Genomic DNA, 21,585 nt, shown 5'->3' with positions numbered 1-21,585 from the left:
ATGCAGTCAAAGAAATTTCTCACTAAATGTCCTTCTGCTTAAAAAAAAGCCTACAGTGAAAATAATCTCTAAACTCAATAGAGGGGAATTTTTAAAAAAATCAAAGCATAAGTTAGTAGATGCCCTCAAGTCTTGATATTTTTCAATAAATTAATATGTATATCTTAGTGCCAAGATTTAATGGTTAAAAAATGGTTCTTCAGAAAGAAATACCTTGCTAAATCTGATCCATAACATAACTTTCTATGTTGTTCATGAGAGTTTTTAAAAAAATGAAGACGTTGGAAATCTAAACACAGAAGATGCTGAAAACATTCACCAGGTTAGGCAGCATCTGCAGAAAGAGAAAATTAACTTGCAGGACAAAGACCTTACCTTTGACAGTATGAGGCAAGGGTCACTGTAATGATAAGTTCTGAAGATCAAGCAGTCAGTGGGTTAATGGGGATAGGAGAAGAGGGAGTGAGAGAGAGCTATGAAATTATGGGAATCTAAAAGTTACAACATGCAGGGCTGTTGGATATATCCAGATGAACAGGCTGTGTAAATGAAAGAAAGAAAACAAGTCAATGTTGCAGGTGGATGGCATACTGGACAGTTCTGATTAAAGACAAAGAAAGAAATTCACCTTAAGCTGTAGAGTTTAATATGGAGTTTGAAAGGCTGCAATGTGTCAGACAGAAGTTCATCAAACTTAAATTGGGCTTTATTATATAACTGTGCTGAAGGCCATAGGCCTGCTCCAATTTCTGTTTGTTGTTAGACAGAACCAATTATTCCATAATGTGAATACTAGATTCATCAGCTTCAATCCTCCACTAGTGTTTCTTCCAGGGCTCTTAGATTTCTTTTAAGCTTTATACTTTGCTGATATCAAATCATTCAGCTATGCTTGGAAAAGAATGTGTTTCTTACAGAGAGATCCTGCCACTCTCCCTCTTCAAGCCAGTTTTGGTTTTCCGTTTGAATGACTTTGTTGGCACGTTTTATTTTTATGCCATTTTGATGATTCTCTGAATCATTACTGAGATGATCTTCTACCCTGTCACGAAGTTGCCCAAAATATTATCCAGTGACTAGCTTTCACTTGAATGAGACTGTTTGATCTCGCATCTTTTATGTCTATATTATGTACATTTGGAACAAAGGTGGATTCATATAATTTTGTTTGAGGTTTAAAGACTGAAGAATATGTTTATTTGAATAAATGATGTTCTGTATACATCCCAAGTGTTCCATTGCTGTACTAATTGCCTATATATCTGAAAATGACTCACTAATTGGACTGGCTGTGTATGACCCTGAATATCTAACGTATCAAAAAATAAAAGCATTGTAGGACCATGAAGACGATCTGCTCATCTTGCAAATAATTTTTGCTTTGGCACAGATTTTTTATTATTGATGTAAAGGTATTAATTGTTTAAGGTGGCATATTTCCAACAAGATCACTAAAATTTTTTAAATATTGTTATTGGCTCCATCAGGAAGTGTTTCATGTCAGATTTCACAAGAAAGCCAAACCAGCTTCTCCACATTCCACTTTGAAGTAGCATATCCAGAAGATAATGGCCAGAATGTACTATTAATGTACTATGAGGGGGAACTTCTTTACTCAGAGAGTGGTAGCCATGTGGAATGAGCTTCCGGGAGAAATAGTGGCGGCGGAGTCAATTGTATTACTTAAGAAAAGGTTGGACAGGTCTATGGATGAGAAGAAGATGGAGGGTTATGGGTATTGTGCAGGGAAAGGGGTGTTTGGTTTGGTGCAGACTAGAAGGGCCTAATGGCCTGTTTCCGTGCTGTAATTGTTATGTTATGTTTATGTTATGTTATGTTAATTATACAGCTCTGCATAAAATTACCAGTAATTAAGGAATTCAGCTGCCACGATCCCAAATCTTCCCAAGCATTACCTCCCTCAGAAGTTCCTTAATAGCTATCCCATTATCAAGTTTTTGGTCATTTGCTCCAATACATTTGGCTTGGCGTCATTTTCTTTTTGATAACACTCTAAAATAGGGCAACTGTTATTGCCAATTTTTTGAAGCAGTGAGCTGGAGATTTTCCAAAGTTTAAAGCAAATTTATAAGGGGGTTATGTCCAATTTTCTCAGATTCCATGCATTTTTTTTTAATCAAGGAATCAAATAGTGTTTAGGATGCCTCTTCATGCCTGGTTTATGGAGGCACGCAGTACAAATGTCATGGGCTGAAATGGCCTGTGTGCTGCATGTCTAAGTTTTAAATTAAAAAAAAAACTCAATCAAGGTTTCATTTAAGGATTCTTGCTTTTTAATTTCCTCAGGGAAGTCCAAATTCCAATATTGCTTTGCTACAGTGGCACTTTGGTAAACCGAATTACTAATGGACGAAGTGAAAGGCCTTCTGCTGTTTTGCACACTGAAATTATAAAAATTAAAATGCACATGAGCAAAAATTGGATAGTACAGAGACAAAAAAAAAGCTCATCAACTTGAACTATTGGAAGAAGTAAAAATAGCTCAAAACTAATCAAGGGTGCTGAATAGTCAGTGGTAACTATTGCACACACAGATCAACTCAGCTACCCAATACAATTTTGAGAAATTAGTACATCTGAACCCACCACTGTCAAATTCAAACTTTTGAAAGGGAAATGTGACTCAAAAACATTATCCCTTTATTACAATTAAACTGTAAGCCAAATGAGTTGTTGAAGGTTTGGCAGTGACCATTCAGAATCAGAGGTAAAGGATCCATGTAACATCAGAAATCAGAGACGCGAGTCCTTCCACAACTCTTTATACTTTCAAATATCTTTTGAGAACTTAATCCTGAAGCAGGTTAAGAAAACTTAAGGAAAATGACTCTGATTAATCACGCAAGATTAATCTTGTTGGAATCATGTCACCCTACAATGGAACTTGCCTCCACGACTATCGCCAGCAGTAAATTCCAGAGCTTAAGTGCATGTGGAAGCTTCTCCATAGATGCTGGAGATGTACTCATCTTTTAGTTCAACGAAGGGGAGAGTGCCGAACAGGAGCCAATTCGTGCAGATGCTGTGGATTTGTGAAGGACTCTTCAACTGAAGAAAATGGAACTTGAGATGCAGCCGAGCGGAGGGGTGGAGTTGGTTGTGTTGTGGTGGTCTGGCAGCTTTCAGTCTTGTACAGGTCATCACTGGGGTTCCTGGAATCGAAGGACGAGAACTGAAGGTGTCGCAGCAGAACTGGTGAGGCGTCCGGGTGTGACCAGGAGCAGCAGAGCAGTGCTGGAATTGAAGGACTCAAGACGCTCTACCCTGGGCCTTGTGGCGACTATGGAGGTCTGGATAATGCTTTGTTCTGAGCCTCGTGGCGGCTGACACCGGAGTTCCGGAAGCTGCACGGTGTATACTCTCCCTAACACCAGTGGCCTTTATAACATTTGGTCCATGGGGAGTCGTTGAACCTGACTTGGGATGGCAGTAGGTACAATTGAGGCCTTGGAGATTAAGGGAAGCATTCTCCAACTGAGTGGCGAACATTTTAACATCTTATTGCAATGTGACTTACTGTCCTATGTCTAAACTCTAGCAACCAATCGTGTAGTAGTGTTGTTAGGCAGCTTTTGTAACTGTACAGATTTGTTTCGTTGGCTAGTTTTATTAGACAATGGCAATAAAATAAATCATCATGCAAGAAATGTGTTCTGATGAGGCCTCTGCAATTTATCATGTGCAAAAATGACCTTACTGATAATAGCTTTGAAGTAAGCAAATGCATAGTATTACAAAAAGGATATGCAGCACTGAACTAGCCCAAGTTAGCAAAGTGAACACTCTCATCTAATATTGACATATCATTAACAAAGCAATTTCTACATCCCTCTAAGAACATTCTTGAAGCCAATGAAATACTTTGAGAAGTCTATTAAAATTACAGAATGCCTGTAGCAGGGTAAAAAAAACATTTAGCTCATTGATCCTGTACCATTTATCCGCACAAGCAATCAAGCTAACCACATTTCCTTCTCCTCTCCCCATACCCCTACATTTTGTTTTCCCTCAGTAACTTTTCCAGCTCTGTGAACACGACAATTGAACTTCCCTCCACTACTATCACCAGCAGTGAATTCCAGAGCCCAAGTGGATGTGGCAGCTTCTCCATATGTTATTACTATTTCTCTGGTGCAAGGGTGCGGGATATCTCAAATCGGGTCCAGGGTATTCTAAAAGGGGAAGGCAAACAGCCTGATGTCTTGGTACATGTGGGTACCAATGACATAGATAAAAAGGAGGAAGTACTGAAAAAGGATTACAGAGAGCTAGGACAGAAACTAAGAAATAGGACAGCCAGGGTGGTGATCTCTGGTTTGCTACCTGTGCCAAGTGCAACTGAGGACAAAAATGGAAGGTTAAGACAAATGAATGTGTGGCTGAGGACAGGGTTTTGACTTCTTGGATTATTGGGATCTCTTTTGGGGAAGGCATGACCTCTACAAGAAGGATGGGTTACACCTAAACCCAAAAGGGGTCAATATATTGGCAGCTAGGTTTGGTACAGCCGTCGGGTGCGGTTTAAACTAATTTGGCGGGGGGGGGGGGGTGGGAATCTGTATGATAGGGCAAAGGACAGAAAAGATAAAACAGGAAAAGTAAGGTTAGGCAGCGAAAGTAAAAAAATCAGAAAGAGCAAGGAGGGTGAAAAAACCAAATCTGAAGGCTTTATATCTTAATGCAAGAAGCATTCGGAACAAGGTAGATGAATTAGCTGTGGAAATTGAGATAAACAAATATGATTTGATTGGGATTACAGAAACAGCTGCAGGGTGGGCAAGCCTGGGAACTTAACATCCCGTGGTATACAATATTTAGGAGGGATCGGCAAGAAAGAAAAGGGGGTGGGGTAGTATTGATGGTGAGAGAAGGGACCGACACGATTGACAAAGGATATCAACTCGGAAGATGCGGAATCTATAAGGGTAGAACTGAGGAATAGCAAGGGGCGGAAAACATTAGTGGGGGTGGTATATAGGCCTCCAAATAGGAGTGTAGAAGTGAGGGAAGGCATTAAAAGAGAAATTAGAAAAGTGTGCAATAAGGGAACAGCTGTCATCATGGGAGACTTTAATTTGCATATAGATTGGACTAGTCAAATTGGTAAAAATACAGAGGAGGAATTCCTTGAATGTTTACGGGACGGTTATCTAGACCAATATGTCGAGGAACCAACTCGGGAGCAAGCCATTTTAGATTGGGTATTATGCAATGATAAGGGGCTAATCAGCAATCTTGTTGTGAGAGGCCCTTTGGGTAGGAGCGATCACAATATGATCGAATTCTCACTCGACATGGAGAGTGATGAAATTAAAACCGAGACTAAGGTCCTGAATTTAAATAAAGGGAATTATGATGGGATGAGACAGGAGTTGAGTAAGATTGATTGGGTGGTGTTTATGGGGGAGTTGACTGTGGATAGACAATGGAAAGCATTCACAGATCTAATGGAGAAATTGCAAAAATCGTTTATACTGGTTTGGCATAAAATTAAACCAAAAAAGGTGACTCAACCGTGGATAACAAGAGAAATTAGAGACAGCATTAGGTCCAAAGAGAGAGCATATCAATTGGCCAAAAAAAGTACCACAACCGAAGACTGGGAGCAGTTCAAGATGCACCAAAGGAGGACAAAGGGATTAATCAAGAGAGCAAAAATAAATTACGAAAGTAAGCTTGCGGCAAATATAAAAACCGACTGCAAAAGCTTTTATAAATATGTCAAGAGGAAAAGATTGGTAAAATCCAGAGTAGGTCCTTTGAAGTCGGAATCAGGGGAATAAATAATGGGGAATAAGGAAATGGCAGACCAAATAAATTCTTACTTTAGTTCTGTTTTTACAAGAGAGGATACAAATAACCTCCCAAGGATGTTGGGAAACAGAGACTAATGCAAGGGAGGAACTGAAAGAAATCAATATCTCTAAGGACATGGTCTTGGGGAAATTGATGGGATTGAAGGCAGATAAATCCCAAGGGCCTGATAATCTACATCCTAGGGTACTCAAGGAAGTGGCCATTCAGATAGCAGATGCTTTAAGAATTATTTTCCAGAACTCGATAGACTCAGGATCAGTACCCATGGATTGGAGGGTAGCTAATGTTACCCCACTATTTAAAAAAGGGGGGTAGAGAAAAAGTGGGGAATTATAGGTCGGTGACCCTTACATCAGTAGTGGGCAAAATGATGGAATCCATTATTAAGGATGTAACAGCGGAGAATATGACTAGCAGAAAAGGGATCGGACAGAGTCAACATGGATTTACAAAAGGTAAATTATGCTTGACAAATCTATTGGAATTCTTTGAGATGGTGACAGGTAAAATAGATGGGGGAGAGCCAGTGGATGTGGTGTACCTGGACTTCCAAAAGGCCTTCGATAAGGTCCCGCATAAACGACTGGCTTCCAAAATCAAGGCACATGGGATTGGGGGCAAAGTATTGATGTGGATTGAGAACTAGCTGGCAGGTAGAAGACAGAGAGTTGGGATAAATGGCTCATTTTCTGAATGGCAGGCGGTGACCAGTGGGGTGCCACAGGGATCTGTACTGGGACCCCAGCTGTTCACAATTTACATTAATGATCTGAATGAGGGGATTGGATGTAATATCTCCAAATTTGCAGATGACACTAAGCTAGGAGGGGTTGAGTGCACGGAAGAGGGGGTCAGGAAGCTCCAGTGTGATTTGGATAAATTGAGGGACTGGGCAGATACATGGCAAATGCACTACAATGTGGATAAATGTGAGGTTATCCACTTTGGTAATACAAACCGGAGGGTAGATAACTATTTGAATGGCAATAGATTAAGAGATGGGGAAGTGCAGAGAGACCTAGGGGTACTTGTACAACAGTCTCTGAAGGCGAGCATGCAGGTACAGCAGGCGGTTAAAAAGGCAAATCGTATGTTGGCCTTCATATCAAGAGGGTTTGAGTATAGGAACAAGGATACCTTACTGCAGCTGTACAGAGCCTTGGTGAGACCATACCTGGAGTATTGTGTGCAGTTTTGGTCACCTTATCTAAGGAAGGATGTTCTTGCAATGGAGGGAGTACAGAGGCTATTCACCAGCCTGATACCTGGAAAGGCAGGAATGACTTATGAGGAAAGATTGCGCAAATTGGGATTGTACTCGCTGGAGTTTAGAAGATTGAGAGGGGATCTCATAGAGACATATACAATTCTGGCAGGACTGGACAGAATGGATGCAGATGGGATGTTTCCAAGGATGGGAAAATCCAGAACCCGGGGCCATGGTTTGAGGATAATAGGCAAACCATTTAGGACCGAGATGAGAAGGAATTTCTTTACCCAGAGGGTGGTGAATCTGTGAAATTCATTGCCACAGAGGGCAGTAGAGGCAGGTTTATTAAATATATTCAAGAAGGAATTAGATATGGGTATTAAAGGTTACGGAGAGAAGGCGGGGACGGGGTACTGACCTTTAAGATCAGCCATGATCTCGTTGAATGGCGGAGCAGGCTCGAAGGGTCGAATGACCTACTCCTGCTCCTATCTTCTATGTTTCTAAAGAGCAATGGTTAACTCACTGATGTAGACACACAGCAATGAAAAAAGTCCTTTAGCCAACTGAGAACACGCTAGTTATCAAGCATCCACCTAGACTTTATTCTCCTTATGTTTTCACCAACTCCCCCAGATTTTACCATTCACCAACATACTTAAGTCAATTTAAATGATCGATTAAACTAACATTACACATGTCTTTAGTATGAGGAAGGAAACTGAAGCATCCAAAGAAAACCCACAAAGTTAAAGAGAACATTGAAACTTCACACAGGAGGTCATGAATGAACAAGGTTCACTGGAGCAGTGTGCGGCCCCACATTAAGGGACGTCGATATTAGATGACAATGTTCAGATAGAACGTTACAGCTAACACCAGTGGAAAAACATTTTTCGAGCTGATTACAGGAACTTTGGTTAGGACATTGTCAAGTTTATTATCATTTGATTGCATGCCCAATCTGACGAAACACCGCTCTCCAGTGCTTGGTGCAAAACATGGAAACAAACAACCAGACATAATACACATACAGACAAACAATACATATGCAGGACAAGAAATTCATCTGTACAAATAAATAGTTTCTTGAATATGAGAAACTCAGATGGTTAGTGTGAGCAGTTCCTTTGTTCTGGAGTCACGCTGTCCTTGTTCAAAATAATACTTTAGAATCTTTTTAAGTACAGACAGAGAAAAAAAATCCACCATCATTTCCAAAAATTAGTATTACACAAAGTTGAGAATTACCTTTATGGTCTAATCTCTTGACAACAATTTGAACTCTGCATTACAAAGCCACAAGTGTTAGTTACCTTAGAGCTAAACTACAGGTAACAATAATGCCTTTTTTTCCTCACCAGCTGCAGATATTGCACTAATGGGAGAAGATGTGTATCAAATACAGGAAATGACATTATAGAGTGGTTGAATTTTATGAAGTAGCTATTTATGGTTGATATTTGCTGAGTTATTTTGTATAGACTGGAATTCAGTTCTCCATTAAGTCTACAGGTGTTGTTTAAACATTTTTTTACAAAATGTGCAAAGAAATTGTGTTTTTTTTCATATAGTCAGAAAATAAATTATGAATAGAAGCTGGAGTAAAACATTTGGCTCCTTTTTACCTCAGTACAATTTTCCTTGATGCTCCTAGTATTTAAAAATCTTATCAATCATTTTGGAACATTTTCAGCCATTAAACTTTACAGCCTTATAGAATATTCTAAATAACCACCCTCTTGGATGAGAACTTTCTTCTCATCCCTTTATTGAATGACCAATTCCTTATTTTGAAACTTGTTCGAGACAACAATGGAAAAGTTATCAAAAAAGTCTTAGACATCTCTGTAGTGAGAGCAAACAAGTTAACATATGAGGAGCTCAGTACAATTTAAGACACATGAAGCAGTTAACATTCTGTCATCTATCAAATTATACATATTCCGAGTTATTGCCAGAGTGGATCCATGGCATCACATACAACTCGATTCTTTTCCTGCAGGTGAGGTAAAACTATCACTTATTAGTACAAAATCTATACTCAACGTACACATGTAAACAAGTAAAGAAATGTAAACAAACTGACTGTGCAATACAGAGAGAAAAAAAGTTAATAAAGTGGAAAAGTAAGAGTCCTTAAATGAGTCCCTGCTTGAGTTTTTTTTTCTAATGTAGACATTGTACTAACCACTACACCAAGTGTCCCACTTTAAAAAAAAATTTTTGTTCCTTTTCTGTGGAAGTGCTGTGGTTCAGGAGTCTGATGGTGGAGGAGGAGCAGCTGTTCCTGAGCTTGGTGGTGCAAGTCTTGTGGCACCTAGACCACTTTCCTGATGGTCGCAGCGAGAACAGAGCATGCGCTGAGTGCTGGTGCTCTCCAACAGCGGTGTTCCCCTTAGATATTGTCCGTGGTGGGGAGGGTTTTACCTGTAACGTCCTAGGCCTCATCCACCACCTTTCGCTGGGCTTTTCGCTTGGGGGCATTACGACCCCACACCAGACCGCGTCAGCCACACTTTCCACCAAACCTCTGTAGAAATTTGCCATGGTTTCCAATGTGGCCACAAACCCCCTGAGGTTTGCTTTCTTCACAATGCCCTTTGTGTGTTGGGTCCAGGAAAGAAGATCCTCTGAGAAAGTGACTCCCAAGAACTTAAATTTGCTCACACTCTCTGACCTAAAAATGTTTCCAGCATTTAGCATCACAGCTCTGCAGTGCACAACAATAAGAGCAAACAAATTATGGCCCATGACTATTGCAAATACATGGTAAACACATTTCAAATTAATTGGATAACTCTGCCTTTCTCCAAAGAAAGGGCATCCCATCGAAAACAGTCTAAATGTTGCTATGCATCAACAGGAACGAGCCATGACCAGCTCCCTTCTCCGTGTGAGCCACTCCGGGTCTGAAGCAGCTCCCTGCGATTCAGTGGACGCACCTCTCCGCACGCGCATGGCCACGCCCAACGGTTGGCCGGCGTCAACCATCCTTCGGCTCCGATTGGTCGGCGCGGAACATCAATCACAACGTGCGCGGCTCCGGGGAAAAGGGAGAGAGAGAGACAAGACCGCCCGCCCCCACTCCAACCCCACCCAGCGTCGCGCTCAAACGGACGACGACGCGCGCGCGCACGCACCAAGGGGAACGCGCGCCGATTCGTTTCCCCCCCGCCCCCCCTCCCCTCCCTCCTCCTCCCCCGCCCCCACCCACATTCCCCGAGCCTTCGTTTCCGGCCGTCAAGTTGGTACGAGCGGGGGTGTGTGTAATGTGTGCGTGAGAGAGTCCGGCGGGGCACAGGGGACGGGTTATTATTGTTTTCGCTCGAAAATAATCGGGGGGGGGGGCGAAATAAGGGGACAGTTCGTCAGAGGAAGGGGAAAAAATAGCCGAGCAGGAGGATTATGTGGAAAAAATAACCCGCAACTGGTCTTCATATTTTTCCGGCCGCTTTTCCCCTTCCCCGCATGTCGGCATTGGTGTGAGGAGAAAGCCATTCCTTCCTTCTGCCCCCCCTTTCCCTTTCTCCCCCCCACCCCCCCGGCCGAGCCCCCCTCCCCTTCCCCTTCCCCCTTCCCTCCCCTCCCCTCCTCGGCTAAGAGACCTCCGGCTTCATGACTCTCGACTCGATCATGGCGTGCTGCCTGAGTGAAGAGGCGAAGGAATCCAAGAGGATCAATGCCGAGATAGAGAGGCAGCTGCGGCGGGACAAGCGGGATGCGCGCAGGGAGCTGAAGCTGCTGCTGCTGGGTGAGTGGAGGCCCGGGGGGGGCGGGGGGGGGGCGGGGCGGGGGGCACAGAGAACCCTTCCCAGCCCTCCCCATCAGCCTCCCCTCCCCATCAGCCTCCCCTCCCCATCAGCCTCCCCTCCCCATCAGCCTCCCCTCCCCATCAGCCTCCCCTCCCCATCAGCCTCCCCTCCCCATCAGCCTCCCCTCCCCATCAGCCTCCCCTCCCCATCAGCCTCCCCTCCCCATCAGCCTCCCCTCCCCATCAGCCTCCCCTCCCCATCAGCCTCCCCTCCCCATCAGCCTCCCCTCCCCATCAGCCTCCCCTCCCCATCAGCCTCCCCTCCCCATCAGCCTCCCCTCCCCATCAGCCTCCCCTCCCCATCAGCCTCCCCTCCCCATCAGCCTCCCCTCCCCATCAGCCTCCCCTCCCCATCAGCCTCCCCTCCCCATCAGCCTCCCCTCCCCATCAGCCTCCCCTCCCCATCAGCCTCCCCTCCCCATCAGCCTCCCCTCCCCATCAGCCTCCCCTCCCCATCAGCCTCCCCTCCCCATCAGCCTCCCCTCCCCATCAGCCTGCCCTCCCCATCAGCCTGCCCTCCCCATCAGCCTGCCCTCCCCATCAGCCTGCCCTCCCCATCAGCCTGCACTCCCCATCAGCCTGCCCTCCCCATCAGCCTGCCCTCCCCATCAGCCTGCCCTCCCCATCAGCCTGCCCTCCCCATCAGCCTGCCCTCCCCATCAGCCTGCCCTCCCCATCAGCCTGCCCTCCCCATCAGCCTGCCCTCCCCATCAGCCTGCCCTCCCCATCAGCCTGCCCTCCCCATCAGCCTGCCCTCCCCATCAGCCTGCCCTCCCCATCAGCCTGCCCTCCCCATCAGCCTGCCCTCCCCATCAGCCTGCCCTCCCCATCAGCCTGCCCTCCCCATCAGCCTGCCCTCCCCATCAGCCTGCCCTCCCCATCAGCCTGCCCTCCCCATCAGCCAGCCCTCCCCATCAGCCAGCCCTCCCCATCAGCCAGCCCTCCCCATCAGCCAGCCCTCCCCTCCCCAGCCCCCTCCCCTCCCCAGCCCCCTCCCCTCCCCAGCCCCCTCTCCTCCCCTCCCCAGCCCCCTCCCCTCCCCTCCCCAGCCCCCTCCCCTCCCCTCCCCAGCCCCCTCCCCTCCCCTCCCCAGCCCCCTCCCCTCCCCTCCCCAGCCCCCTCCCCTCCCCTCCCCAGCCCCCTCTCCTCCCCTCCCCAGCCCCCTCCCCTCCCCTCCCCAGCCCCCTCCCCTCCCCTCCCCAGCCCCCTCCCCTCCCCTCCCCAGCCCCCTCCCCTCCCCAGCCCCCTCCCCTCCCCAGCCCCCTCCCCTCCCCTCCCCACCCCAGCCCCCTCCCCTCCCCTCCCCAGCCCCCTCCCCTCCCCTCCCCAGCCCCATCCCCTCCCCTCCCCAGCCCCCTCCCCTCCCCAGCCCCCTCCCCTCCCCTCCCCAGCCCCCTCCCCTCCCCTCCCCAGCCCCCTCCCCTCCCCTCCCCAGCCCCCTCCCCTCCCCTCCCCAGCCCCCTCCCCTCCCCTCCCCAGCCCCCTCCCCTCCCCTCCCCAGCCCCCTCCCCTCCCCTCCCCAGCCCCCTCCCCTCCCCTCCCCAGCCCCCTCCCCTCCCCTCCCCTCCCCAGCCCCCTCCCCTCCCCTCCCCAGCCCCCTCCCCTCCCCTCCCCAGCCCCCTCCCCTCCCCTCCCCAGCCCCCTCCCCTCCCCTCCCCAGCCCCCTCCCCTCCCCTCCCCAGCCCCCTCCCCTCCCCTCCCCAGCCCCCTCCCCTCCCCTCCCCAGCCCCCTCCCCTCCCCTCCCCAGCCCCCTCCCCTCCCCTCCCCAGCCCCCTCCCCTCCCCAGCCCCCTCCCCTCCCCAGCCCCCTCCCCTCCCCAGCCCCCTCCCCTCCCCAGCCCCCTCCCCTCCCCAGCCCCCTCCCCTCCCCAGCCCCCTCCCCTCCCCAGCCCCCTCCCCTCCCCAGCCCCCTCCCCTCCCCAGCCCCCTCCCCTCCCCAGCCCCCTCCCCTCCCCAGCCCCCTCCCCTCCCCAGCCCCCTCCCCTCCCCAGCCCCCTCCCCTCCCCAGCCCCCTCCCCTCCCCAGCCCCCTCCCCTCCCCAGCCCCCTCCCCTCCCCAGCCCCCTCCCCTCCCCAGCCCCCTCCCCTCCCCAGCCCCCTCCCCTCCCCAGCCCCCTCCCCTCCCCAGCCCCCTCCCCTCCCCAGCCCCCTCCCCTCCCCAGCCCCCTCCCCTCCCCAGCCCCCTCCCCTCCCCAGCCCCCTCCCCTCCCCAGCCCCCTCCCCTCCCCAGCCCCCTCCCCTCCCCAGCCCCCTCCCCTCCCCAGCCCCCTCCCCTCCCCAGCCCCCTCCCCTCCCCAGCCCCCTCCCCTACCCCCATCTTCATTCTCTCTCCCCCTGCCCCCCCAGCACCTTCTTCATATTAGATTTCATTGCTCTTTTTATTCCCTGGGATTCCCATTTGTGCCTCATTTGAGAACTTGACGTGCAAAATCTTAAATCTTGTTATTTTGAATGGTTTGTTTGGTTTTTTTTCTTCGTTCATGAGCAGATTTTGTGTTGCTGAAGCGGGCGACAAGATTTGATCAGGCCCAGGCAAGGCCTGGAATTATGGAGTGGCCTTTCTGTAAACTATCCAGAGCAGTGCCTGCTTTTCCTTTGTGGTTGGATATTTGTAATTTTTTTATGTAATTAACTTTGGCCCTCATTTCTAAATTGCATTGGGGAAAATTGATTCCCTGCAGAGCTGCTTAACAGTTTAATTATGTGAACGTGAGGCTTTTTTGTTTGACGTTAAAGGTATTTTTTTTAGCTGAGGTCGTTGATCTATTATTGATGTTTCACATTTTTGGTAAATAGTGGCAAGTTATAGAATTAAACACTGGAAATGTTCAGTTTAAGCAACATGTGCGGAGAGTAATATTTAACATTTTAGCTTGACCTTTCTGCAGACTAAGTTGCCTGTTTGTCAGAAAGTAATGTAATGTAGGACTATTATTGAAGGTACTTGTTCTTCAAATCTGTGTTCAACGACATTTTAGAGCTTGTAGATCTTTATCTCCTTTATAACCCTTTATCAATATCCCTCAAGTATTACTGCAAAATTTTAATGAGTAGAGAATTGTTGGAAATGTTCTCACAAGTCAAAGGTGGATTAGTTTTTGCATGTAATTGTAGGTGATAGTAGTTGTACTTCATTCACTACAGGTTTTGTTGTGCAAACCTGTTGTTCAAACAGTAACTTAAATAAAACATCTCCATCAGTGATAGTTCCCAGTTTAATTTTTGATAAATGTGATAAAGAAGTGATGAGGGCCCATATATGTCTAAAAATAGTATTAATGCTTTACTGGTATTGTATACCAGTATCAAAAGGACAGGACACTTTTTGTGTATAAGCATAAATAGTACTTCTAAGCAATATTGGCATTTTATTCAATTGCTGCAAAAAAATCTTTCAACTTCTTTTGAACCTGTAGTCTTTAACCTCATGGTGTTCCCAATCAGTAAGGGCTAAGTGAAGACAGAAACTGACTGGAGTGGTAAGCAGCAGTCTGGAGAAATTTTTGAAAATGTGTGAAGTTGTCTTTCAATTCAAGTAACCTGAATGGAAAATTTAAGAGTGGCCCTGCACACTAGCGGCTCCTGTTAGATACAGGATTGGAAACATACAAGAGGTTTCAGAGTCTTTCATTGCTTCAAACCGTATTTTTATTTTTTGTGGTAGAAATTGAGCTTTTTAAATATGTGCTTTCATAAATGGAAAATGTGTTCTTTACCTCAAGTTATCCATCACAATATTGGAGTAAATGATCTGTACAACCAATTGAAATAAAATTCAATACCCGATTAGAGTAATTTTTTTTCTTTTGTTGGTTTTGTGATTATTTTTGCATTGTCAAAGGAATAGGCATGGAAGCAACATCCATGCAATTGGATGTGCACAAGTGTATAGATGTGTGGAAGTATTGAGTTTTTTCTTCCTGTTTTTGACCTCCAGCTGATGGCATGAATGAGATCAGTGTGCAGCCAATTGAGCGGGAACCTGCACCCCTCCAGCCTTTGGTGCAGAATGTTGAAGTTCCCTTCCATTTGTTGCATTTCATTTTAGTATCCATGCTTAACAGTTTCTTATTGACTTTTTACAGTTTCTGTAAGAGCTGTGATTGTCAAATTTTATAAACCTGTGGCTATTTTAACTTTGAGGATATAATTTGTTTATTAATCTATTGAATACCAGACTGGTACTAGTCTTTATAAATTTGGCTGGATAGATTGGGACATTGCTGTGAAAATGCATACAATGAAATATGGCTCAGAATTTATTGTCATGAACAAGTCAAGAAATTTGGTGTTTTGTGGCAACATCATAATGCAAACATTCATATTATAACCATCTTACAACAATAAATTTTAAAAAATAGTGCATGAAAAAGTAAGGTATTTGTTTCATTGATTATTTAAGAATCTGATGACAGAGGGGAATAAGTTGTCCTTGTGCCTCTGAGTGCTTGACTTTAAGCTCCTGTACCTTTTTCCCGATGGTAGCAGAGTGAAGAGGGCATGGCCTGGGTGGTGGGGGTCTTTGAGGATAGAGGAAGTTTTTTTTAAAAAAAAAAAGACATTACCTCATGTAGATGCCCTTGATGGAGTGAAGTCTGGTGCCTGTGATGTTGCAACAACCCTCTGGAGTTTTTTCTTCACCTGAGAGTTGGTACTTCCATACCACAGTGATGCATCCAGTGAGAATACCTGAAGAAGTTTTCAAGAGTCTTTCATGGCATACCGAATCTCCTCTAAGACCTCACAAAGTATAGTCGCTGGCAAGCCTTCATGATTGTATCGACATGGAGGTTTCAGGACAGACCATCGGAGATGTTGACACCCATGAATTTGAAGTTCTTGACTCTCTCCACTACTGAGCCCTTGATGAGAACTGGATTGTGTTCTCTGACTTGCTCCTGAAGTCCACAGTTATCTCCTTGGTTTTGCTAATGTTGAGCGGAAAGTTGGTGGCATGACATGACTCAACAAATTGATCTATCCTGTGCACTTCTTCATTGCCAATTGTTGATTCCGCTGGTGTCATTGGCAAATTTATGGATAGCATTGGAATTGTACCCAGCCACACCATCATGGGTGTATAATGAATAGAGCATTGGGCTAAGCACCATCCTTAAGGTGCGCCTGTGTTGATAATTAGAAACAGGGAACCAGGGAAGTGGTTGAGGCTGCCTCATTAAACATATTTAAAATTCGGTTAGATAAATTTTTACATGATAGAGGAATTAGGGGATATGGGGAGAAGGCAGGTAGGTGAAGTTAGGTCATAAATTAGATCAGCCATGATCATATTGAATGGCGGAGCAGGCTCGATGGGCCATTTTTGGCCTACTCCAGTTCCTACTTCCTTAGTTCCTAATCAGTGAGGAGGAGGCATTGTTTCCAATTCATACTGATTGTGGTCTTCCGATGAGAAAGTCGAGGATCCAGTTGCAGAGGCTCAGAGTTTGTAACTTCTTGACCAGCACTGAGGGAATAAGGGTGTTGAAGGCTGAGCTGTAGTCAGTGAAGAGCAGCCACATGTGTGAGTTGCTGTTGTTCAGGTGATCCAGAGTTGAGTGGAGAGCCAGTGAAATTGCATCTGCTGTGGAGCCATTGTGATGATGGATGAATCGCAGTGGGTCCAGACTTTTGGTTAGGTATGTGTTAATTCTGGCCATGACCAGCTTGAGGTAAAGTGTACTTTTAACTGACTTTGTTGGGATCATTTGGTAAAAACAGTTGACATCTTGACTTCTAGGACCAGGTTTTGAACCAATGCTACAGAATTGGTGAAAGATCTTGAGTAAAGTGGGCTTAGGCCATTTAAATCTGGTTCTATCGGGGAATACATCTCTGTATTCCTCTGAATAAAGTAAAATATAAAGTAAAATCTGCTGACACTGTGGTTGAAAACAAAGCTGGAGAAACTCTGCAGGTCAAACAGCATTACAAGTATTTATGTAGCTGAGATAAAGATACGTAATCACCGTTTTGGGCTTGAATCCTTCCTGTGAATAACATCATTTTGACTGGTCTGAGAAGTTTAAGAACTTGTAGGGGTACACTGGAATGCATTGGGGTTATGCATTAATTTTTTTATGGATAAAAGTATCTATATTTATTTCAAACCTTAATTTTGCAACTGCTTTGTAAAATATGTGCACTGTTTTGTATACTGGAAGTAATGTGATGTGGCTTAAAACTTTCAACAGTTTGAACTATTTCTAATTTAAGCAAGTATACAGGAGGCAAGCAAAATTTGTATTATAAATTGTACTGGAGACCATTGAATGGAATGTACACATAGCTGTGAGAAATAGCAGCAGAGGTCTCCACCCAAGATTGGTTAATAATCATTGAGCATAGGCAGATTTTTTAAAAAAAAGGTTGATATCTTGGATGACAAGTTTTTTTTACTTTCGCCATTTCATTGTAGTTTTAGATCAACAAATATTTGGAGCCAGTTCTGGCTTTATTACAATATGCAGCATCATAGAGTGATGCGTGGATCTTCCTTATGATTACATGCACTTGGGAGATTTTAAACGTTACATTGGATAGTTGCCAAGATGGAAATTGGCAATTTACTTTCACAGATTGGAAGTAAGGACACAGGGGAATAGAACAATTGGATAAATTGCCATTCTGTCAAAATTGTGTTCTTTAACTAACATTATCAGACCATTTTTACTTGGTTTGTGAATGCTAGGAAAGCATTATCCTGCCAGAGACAGAAAGAATACTTAGAGTGATCAGCTGCAACTGTAAATAACCCAGAGTCAACAGGATGAGTATCGGTGCTGGGCAATTTCTGCTGATGGTAGACGAAAAGGTACAAGAAAAGGTTCAAGGACTGCCTAAAGAAATCTCTTGGTGCCTGCCACATTGACCACCGCCAGTGGGCTGATAACGCCTCAAACCGTGCATCTTGGCGCCTCACAGTTTGGCGGGCAGCAACCTCCTTTGAAGAAGACCGCAGAGCCTACCTCACTGACAAAAGGCAAAGGAGGAAAAACCCAACACCCAACCCCAACCAACCAATTTTCCCCTGCAACCGCTGCAATCGTGTCTGCCTGTCCCGCATCGGACTTGTCAGCCACAAACGAGCCTGCAGCTGATGTGGACTTTTTACCCCCTCCATAAATCTTCGTCCGCGAAGCCAAGCCAAAGAAGAGACGAAAGGACATTTCATGTAATATCACTTTTTCTGTTTTATTACATGACAAAACGATCTTGAATTTATTTGTGTATAATCGCATTATTAAATTGAGTTGTATCTCAAAATAAGAGGAACACTTGTGTAAATGGATACAGATGAGGTAAAATTAAAGATTTTTGGAAAGCAGTTATGTGGTGACAGTATACCACCCAAAATTATGTAGAGGAAAGGACAACAGTTGAATTGGAGACTTGCAGGGCTGGTTTTACAAGTCAGAAGCGACATGTTGCTTGTCATCCCCTTAATATTATTGGAGTAACTATGGAGCAAATTTATCAGTTGAAACATTTTAATGCTGTAATTTGTTTTTGATGTTCACTCAGAGACATTTTCAAGCAATGTTAGATATTAATTTTTCTGGTTTTTTTGAATAATGAAATGCATTTTACTATGTTTTTGTGCATGTCAGACATTGATCAAAGTACAAGATCGTTATTGTGTAAAATTATTAGAAACTATGATTGCCATTCTAGGTAGTGATTATTACTAGATTTGTTTCAATTTTGTAGTGTCTTTGTTCCAACAAATAATGAAACTGTTAACTTTGACTCATTGGAATGATTTTCTCTCCTAATATTGAATTGAATTTTCCATGCTTTTCTTTTCGAGCAACTCAACTTGCTGTCTGGAACAATGTTAAATGGGTGGAAGAATTGGCAATTGATATATGGTTGTAATATACTATTTTGGGTGGAAAATGAGAAGGACCAAATTAAAGAATCTTTATATTGGAAACTGTCTGAGAAGGAATACCAACTTGTTTGAGCATGCATTCAAATTTTGCAACAAATTAAATTAATTTGAGTATTACATTGACTTTTCATTTGTGATGAATTAGTTCGAGATCAATGAGTTTAATATGGATGATGCTTTACTTAAAGGAAATAAGACCACTATATGCCACATAGCAAGACTGTCAGATCATATTCTAAATGTATAGCCCTTTTCACACTTGCAAGTGGTCCCAGGAATTAACAGCCAATCGCCCTTTAAAATGTCTGGTGTGAAACGAAAATTGTCTCAAAGCCAGCCTCAGATGATGTAGTTTCTCTCCAGGGATTAACTGCCTCAACCCTTAGTACAATCCCTGGCATCTGCAGATGCAGACATTGCAATTGGGCAAGTGTAGAATGGGCAAGTTCATTGTGGGATTGAAATGCCCCAGGTTTACGTGTGAGTGCAGGAATGTGAAGGAAGGAAAGATTAAAATGAAAGTATAAACTTTGCTGAGGGAAAGTTGCAGCAGGAGAGAGAGGAAATAAAAAGCAATAAATAGCAATAGCAGACAATTTTTAAACAGTGTGTGAAAGTTGGTTGTGCTATAGCGCACAATTTTATAAAGACCATGGGGATAAAAGAGATGGCGGACCTGACTTTCCAGAATGTCATGGTGCAGAGAAACCCCATTCAGCCGTGCACACAGTCCTTTCTCTTCCACATGGAATTCTGGGAGGGCAGGTCCGCTATTACATTTTCCCCTGCTATATCTATATTGTGTGCGATTGTGCTACCAACTTTTCCTTGGTCCTTATAAATTGTGCACTATAGTGCCACCAACTTTTCCACGCTATTTAAAAATGATCTCCTATTGCTATTTATTGCTAGCACTTTCCCACAATCCCTTATAAGGGTTTATATAGGTTGGCACAACAACAAGGGCTGAAGGGCTCTTACTGTGCTGTTCATAAAGCTTCATTATGTTATAATTAGGCATGGTTAATTTTGTTTGAATACAAGATCATAATACATTGATCAGGATTTGCTTGATGCATCATGATGTCACCAGTAGAAGATAGAGAAGTCCTAATCCTGGAATTTGGCAATGATCCCATGGTCGTCGGCAGAATCATAGACGACAATGAAGAAGTGAAAAAGAGGGAGGTAGATCAACTAGTTGAGTGGTGTCACAACAACCTTACACTCACATTAGCAAAACCAAGGAACTGATTGTGGACTTCAGGAAGGGGACATCAGGAGAACATGAACCAGTCCTCTTCAAGGGGTCAGTGATGGAAAGGGTGAAGAGCTTCATGTTCCTGGGTGTCACATCTCCGATGATCTGTCGTGGGGCCTTCACATTGATACAATTACAAGGAAGGTCTGCCAATAATCGTACTTTGTGAGGAGATTGAGGAGATTCAGTATGTCACCAAAGACTTGCATATTTCTACAGGTGTATCGTGAAAGATCATTCTGGCTGATTACAACATTGTCTGGTATGGAGTTGCCAATGCATAGCACAAGAAAAAAACTACAGAGACGTAAACTTGGCCAGCTCCATCATGGGCATCATTCTCCCCTCCATCAAGCACATCTTCAAGATGCGGTGTCTTAAGAAGCAAGTGCCATCATGCATTAGTCTCCACTGCATTGAGAACATCTACAAAAAGTAATGTCCAAAGAAAGTAGCCTCTATCCTCGAGGACCATCACCACCCAGGCCCTGCCCTCTTCCCACTGCAACCATTGGGAAGGAGGTACAGAATCCTGAAAATGAACACCCAGCAGCACAAGGATAGATTTTTTTCCTTCTGCCATCGGATTTCTGAATGGACAATGAACCACAGACACTACTTCACTTTCTTTTTTTTTTCGCAGTAAGGCCCTTCTGGGCCTTGAGTCCATGCCACCCAATCATACCCAATTGACCTACAACCCCCCCATATGTTTTGAAGGTTGGGAGGAAACAAGCACCCAGAAGAAATCCACAGTGTTGTACTAACCATGCCGCCATTTTAAAATGTAATTTCCAGCAATATTTGCACTCTTAATAGTGCTGCAAAACAACAAACTTCATGACATGTTTATGACGATAAATTCTGATTGTTTATTGGTGTTTTTTTTTTAAAGGTAACCTTTTTCTGCTATCCTTTCATAAAAATCAAAATAAGTTGAATTTTTTTATTCAAGACAGATGATATTTTTCCCATTATTGTTGATGATTAAACCAGCTATTTTCAGTTATTCAGGTATTTGTAAAAAAAAAATTATAACTAAATCAGGAATAGCATAATTGCATATTCAAAATCAAAATTGTCCATTGCCATCCAATGTTATTTCAAAGTTAATGAATCATGTTACTGAATATTAATTTTTTACATGTGTTAGGTTCATATTGGTACATAGAATTCTTGTTTAAAATCCATGTTATTAAAACAAAATGTCTTCTTCTTTGTCTTTGGCTTGGCTTCGCGGACGAAGATTTATGGAGGGGGTAAAAGTCCACGTCAGCTGCAGGCTCGTTTGTGGCTGACAAGTCCGATGCGGGACAGGCAGACACGGTTGCAGCGGCTGCAGGGGAAAATTGGTTGGTTGGGGTTGGGTGTTGGGTTTTTCCTCCTTTGCCTTTTGTCAGTGAGGTGGGCTCTGCTGTCTTCTTCAAAGGAGGTTGCTGCCCGCCAAGCTGTGAGGCGCCAAGATGCACGGTTTGAGGCGTTATCAGCCCACTGGCGGTGGTCAATGTGGCAGGCACCAAGAGATTTCTTTAGGCAGTCCTTGTACCTTTTCTTTGGTGCACCTCTGTC

General features: G+C 44.6%; 1 protein-coding gene across 2 annotated transcripts in view; it reads left to right on the top strand.

Annotated features, from left to right (window-relative positions):
• The first annotated feature begins 10,126 nt into the window (after positions 1 to 10,126).
• Positions 10,127 to 21,585, top strand: part of LOC138758768 (guanine nucleotide-binding protein G(q) subunit alpha-like) — a 98,138-nt gene continuing 86,679 nt past the window's right edge. Inside the window, exon 1 of one of the 2 annotated variants that reach the window (XM_069928134.1) lies at positions 10,127 to 10,802. In XM_069928134.1, coding sequence (XP_069784235.1) covers positions 10,667 to 10,802 — 136 coding nt within the window. In that variant the 5' untranslated portion in view covers positions 10,127 to 10,666. Of the gene's footprint in view, positions 10,803 to 16,509; positions 16,534 to 21,585 lie in introns of those variants that run through there. The other variant, XM_069928139.1, reaches the window with a different exon arrangement.

Source organism: Narcine bancroftii, chromosome 3 (genome assembly GCF_036971445.1).
Source record: "Narcine bancroftii isolate sNarBan1 chromosome 3, sNarBan1.hap1, whole genome shotgun sequence".
NCBI lineage: Eukaryota > Metazoa > Chordata > Chondrichthyes > Torpediniformes > Narcinidae > Narcine > Narcine bancroftii.
This window is presented reverse-complemented; position numbering and strand designations above follow the sequence as displayed.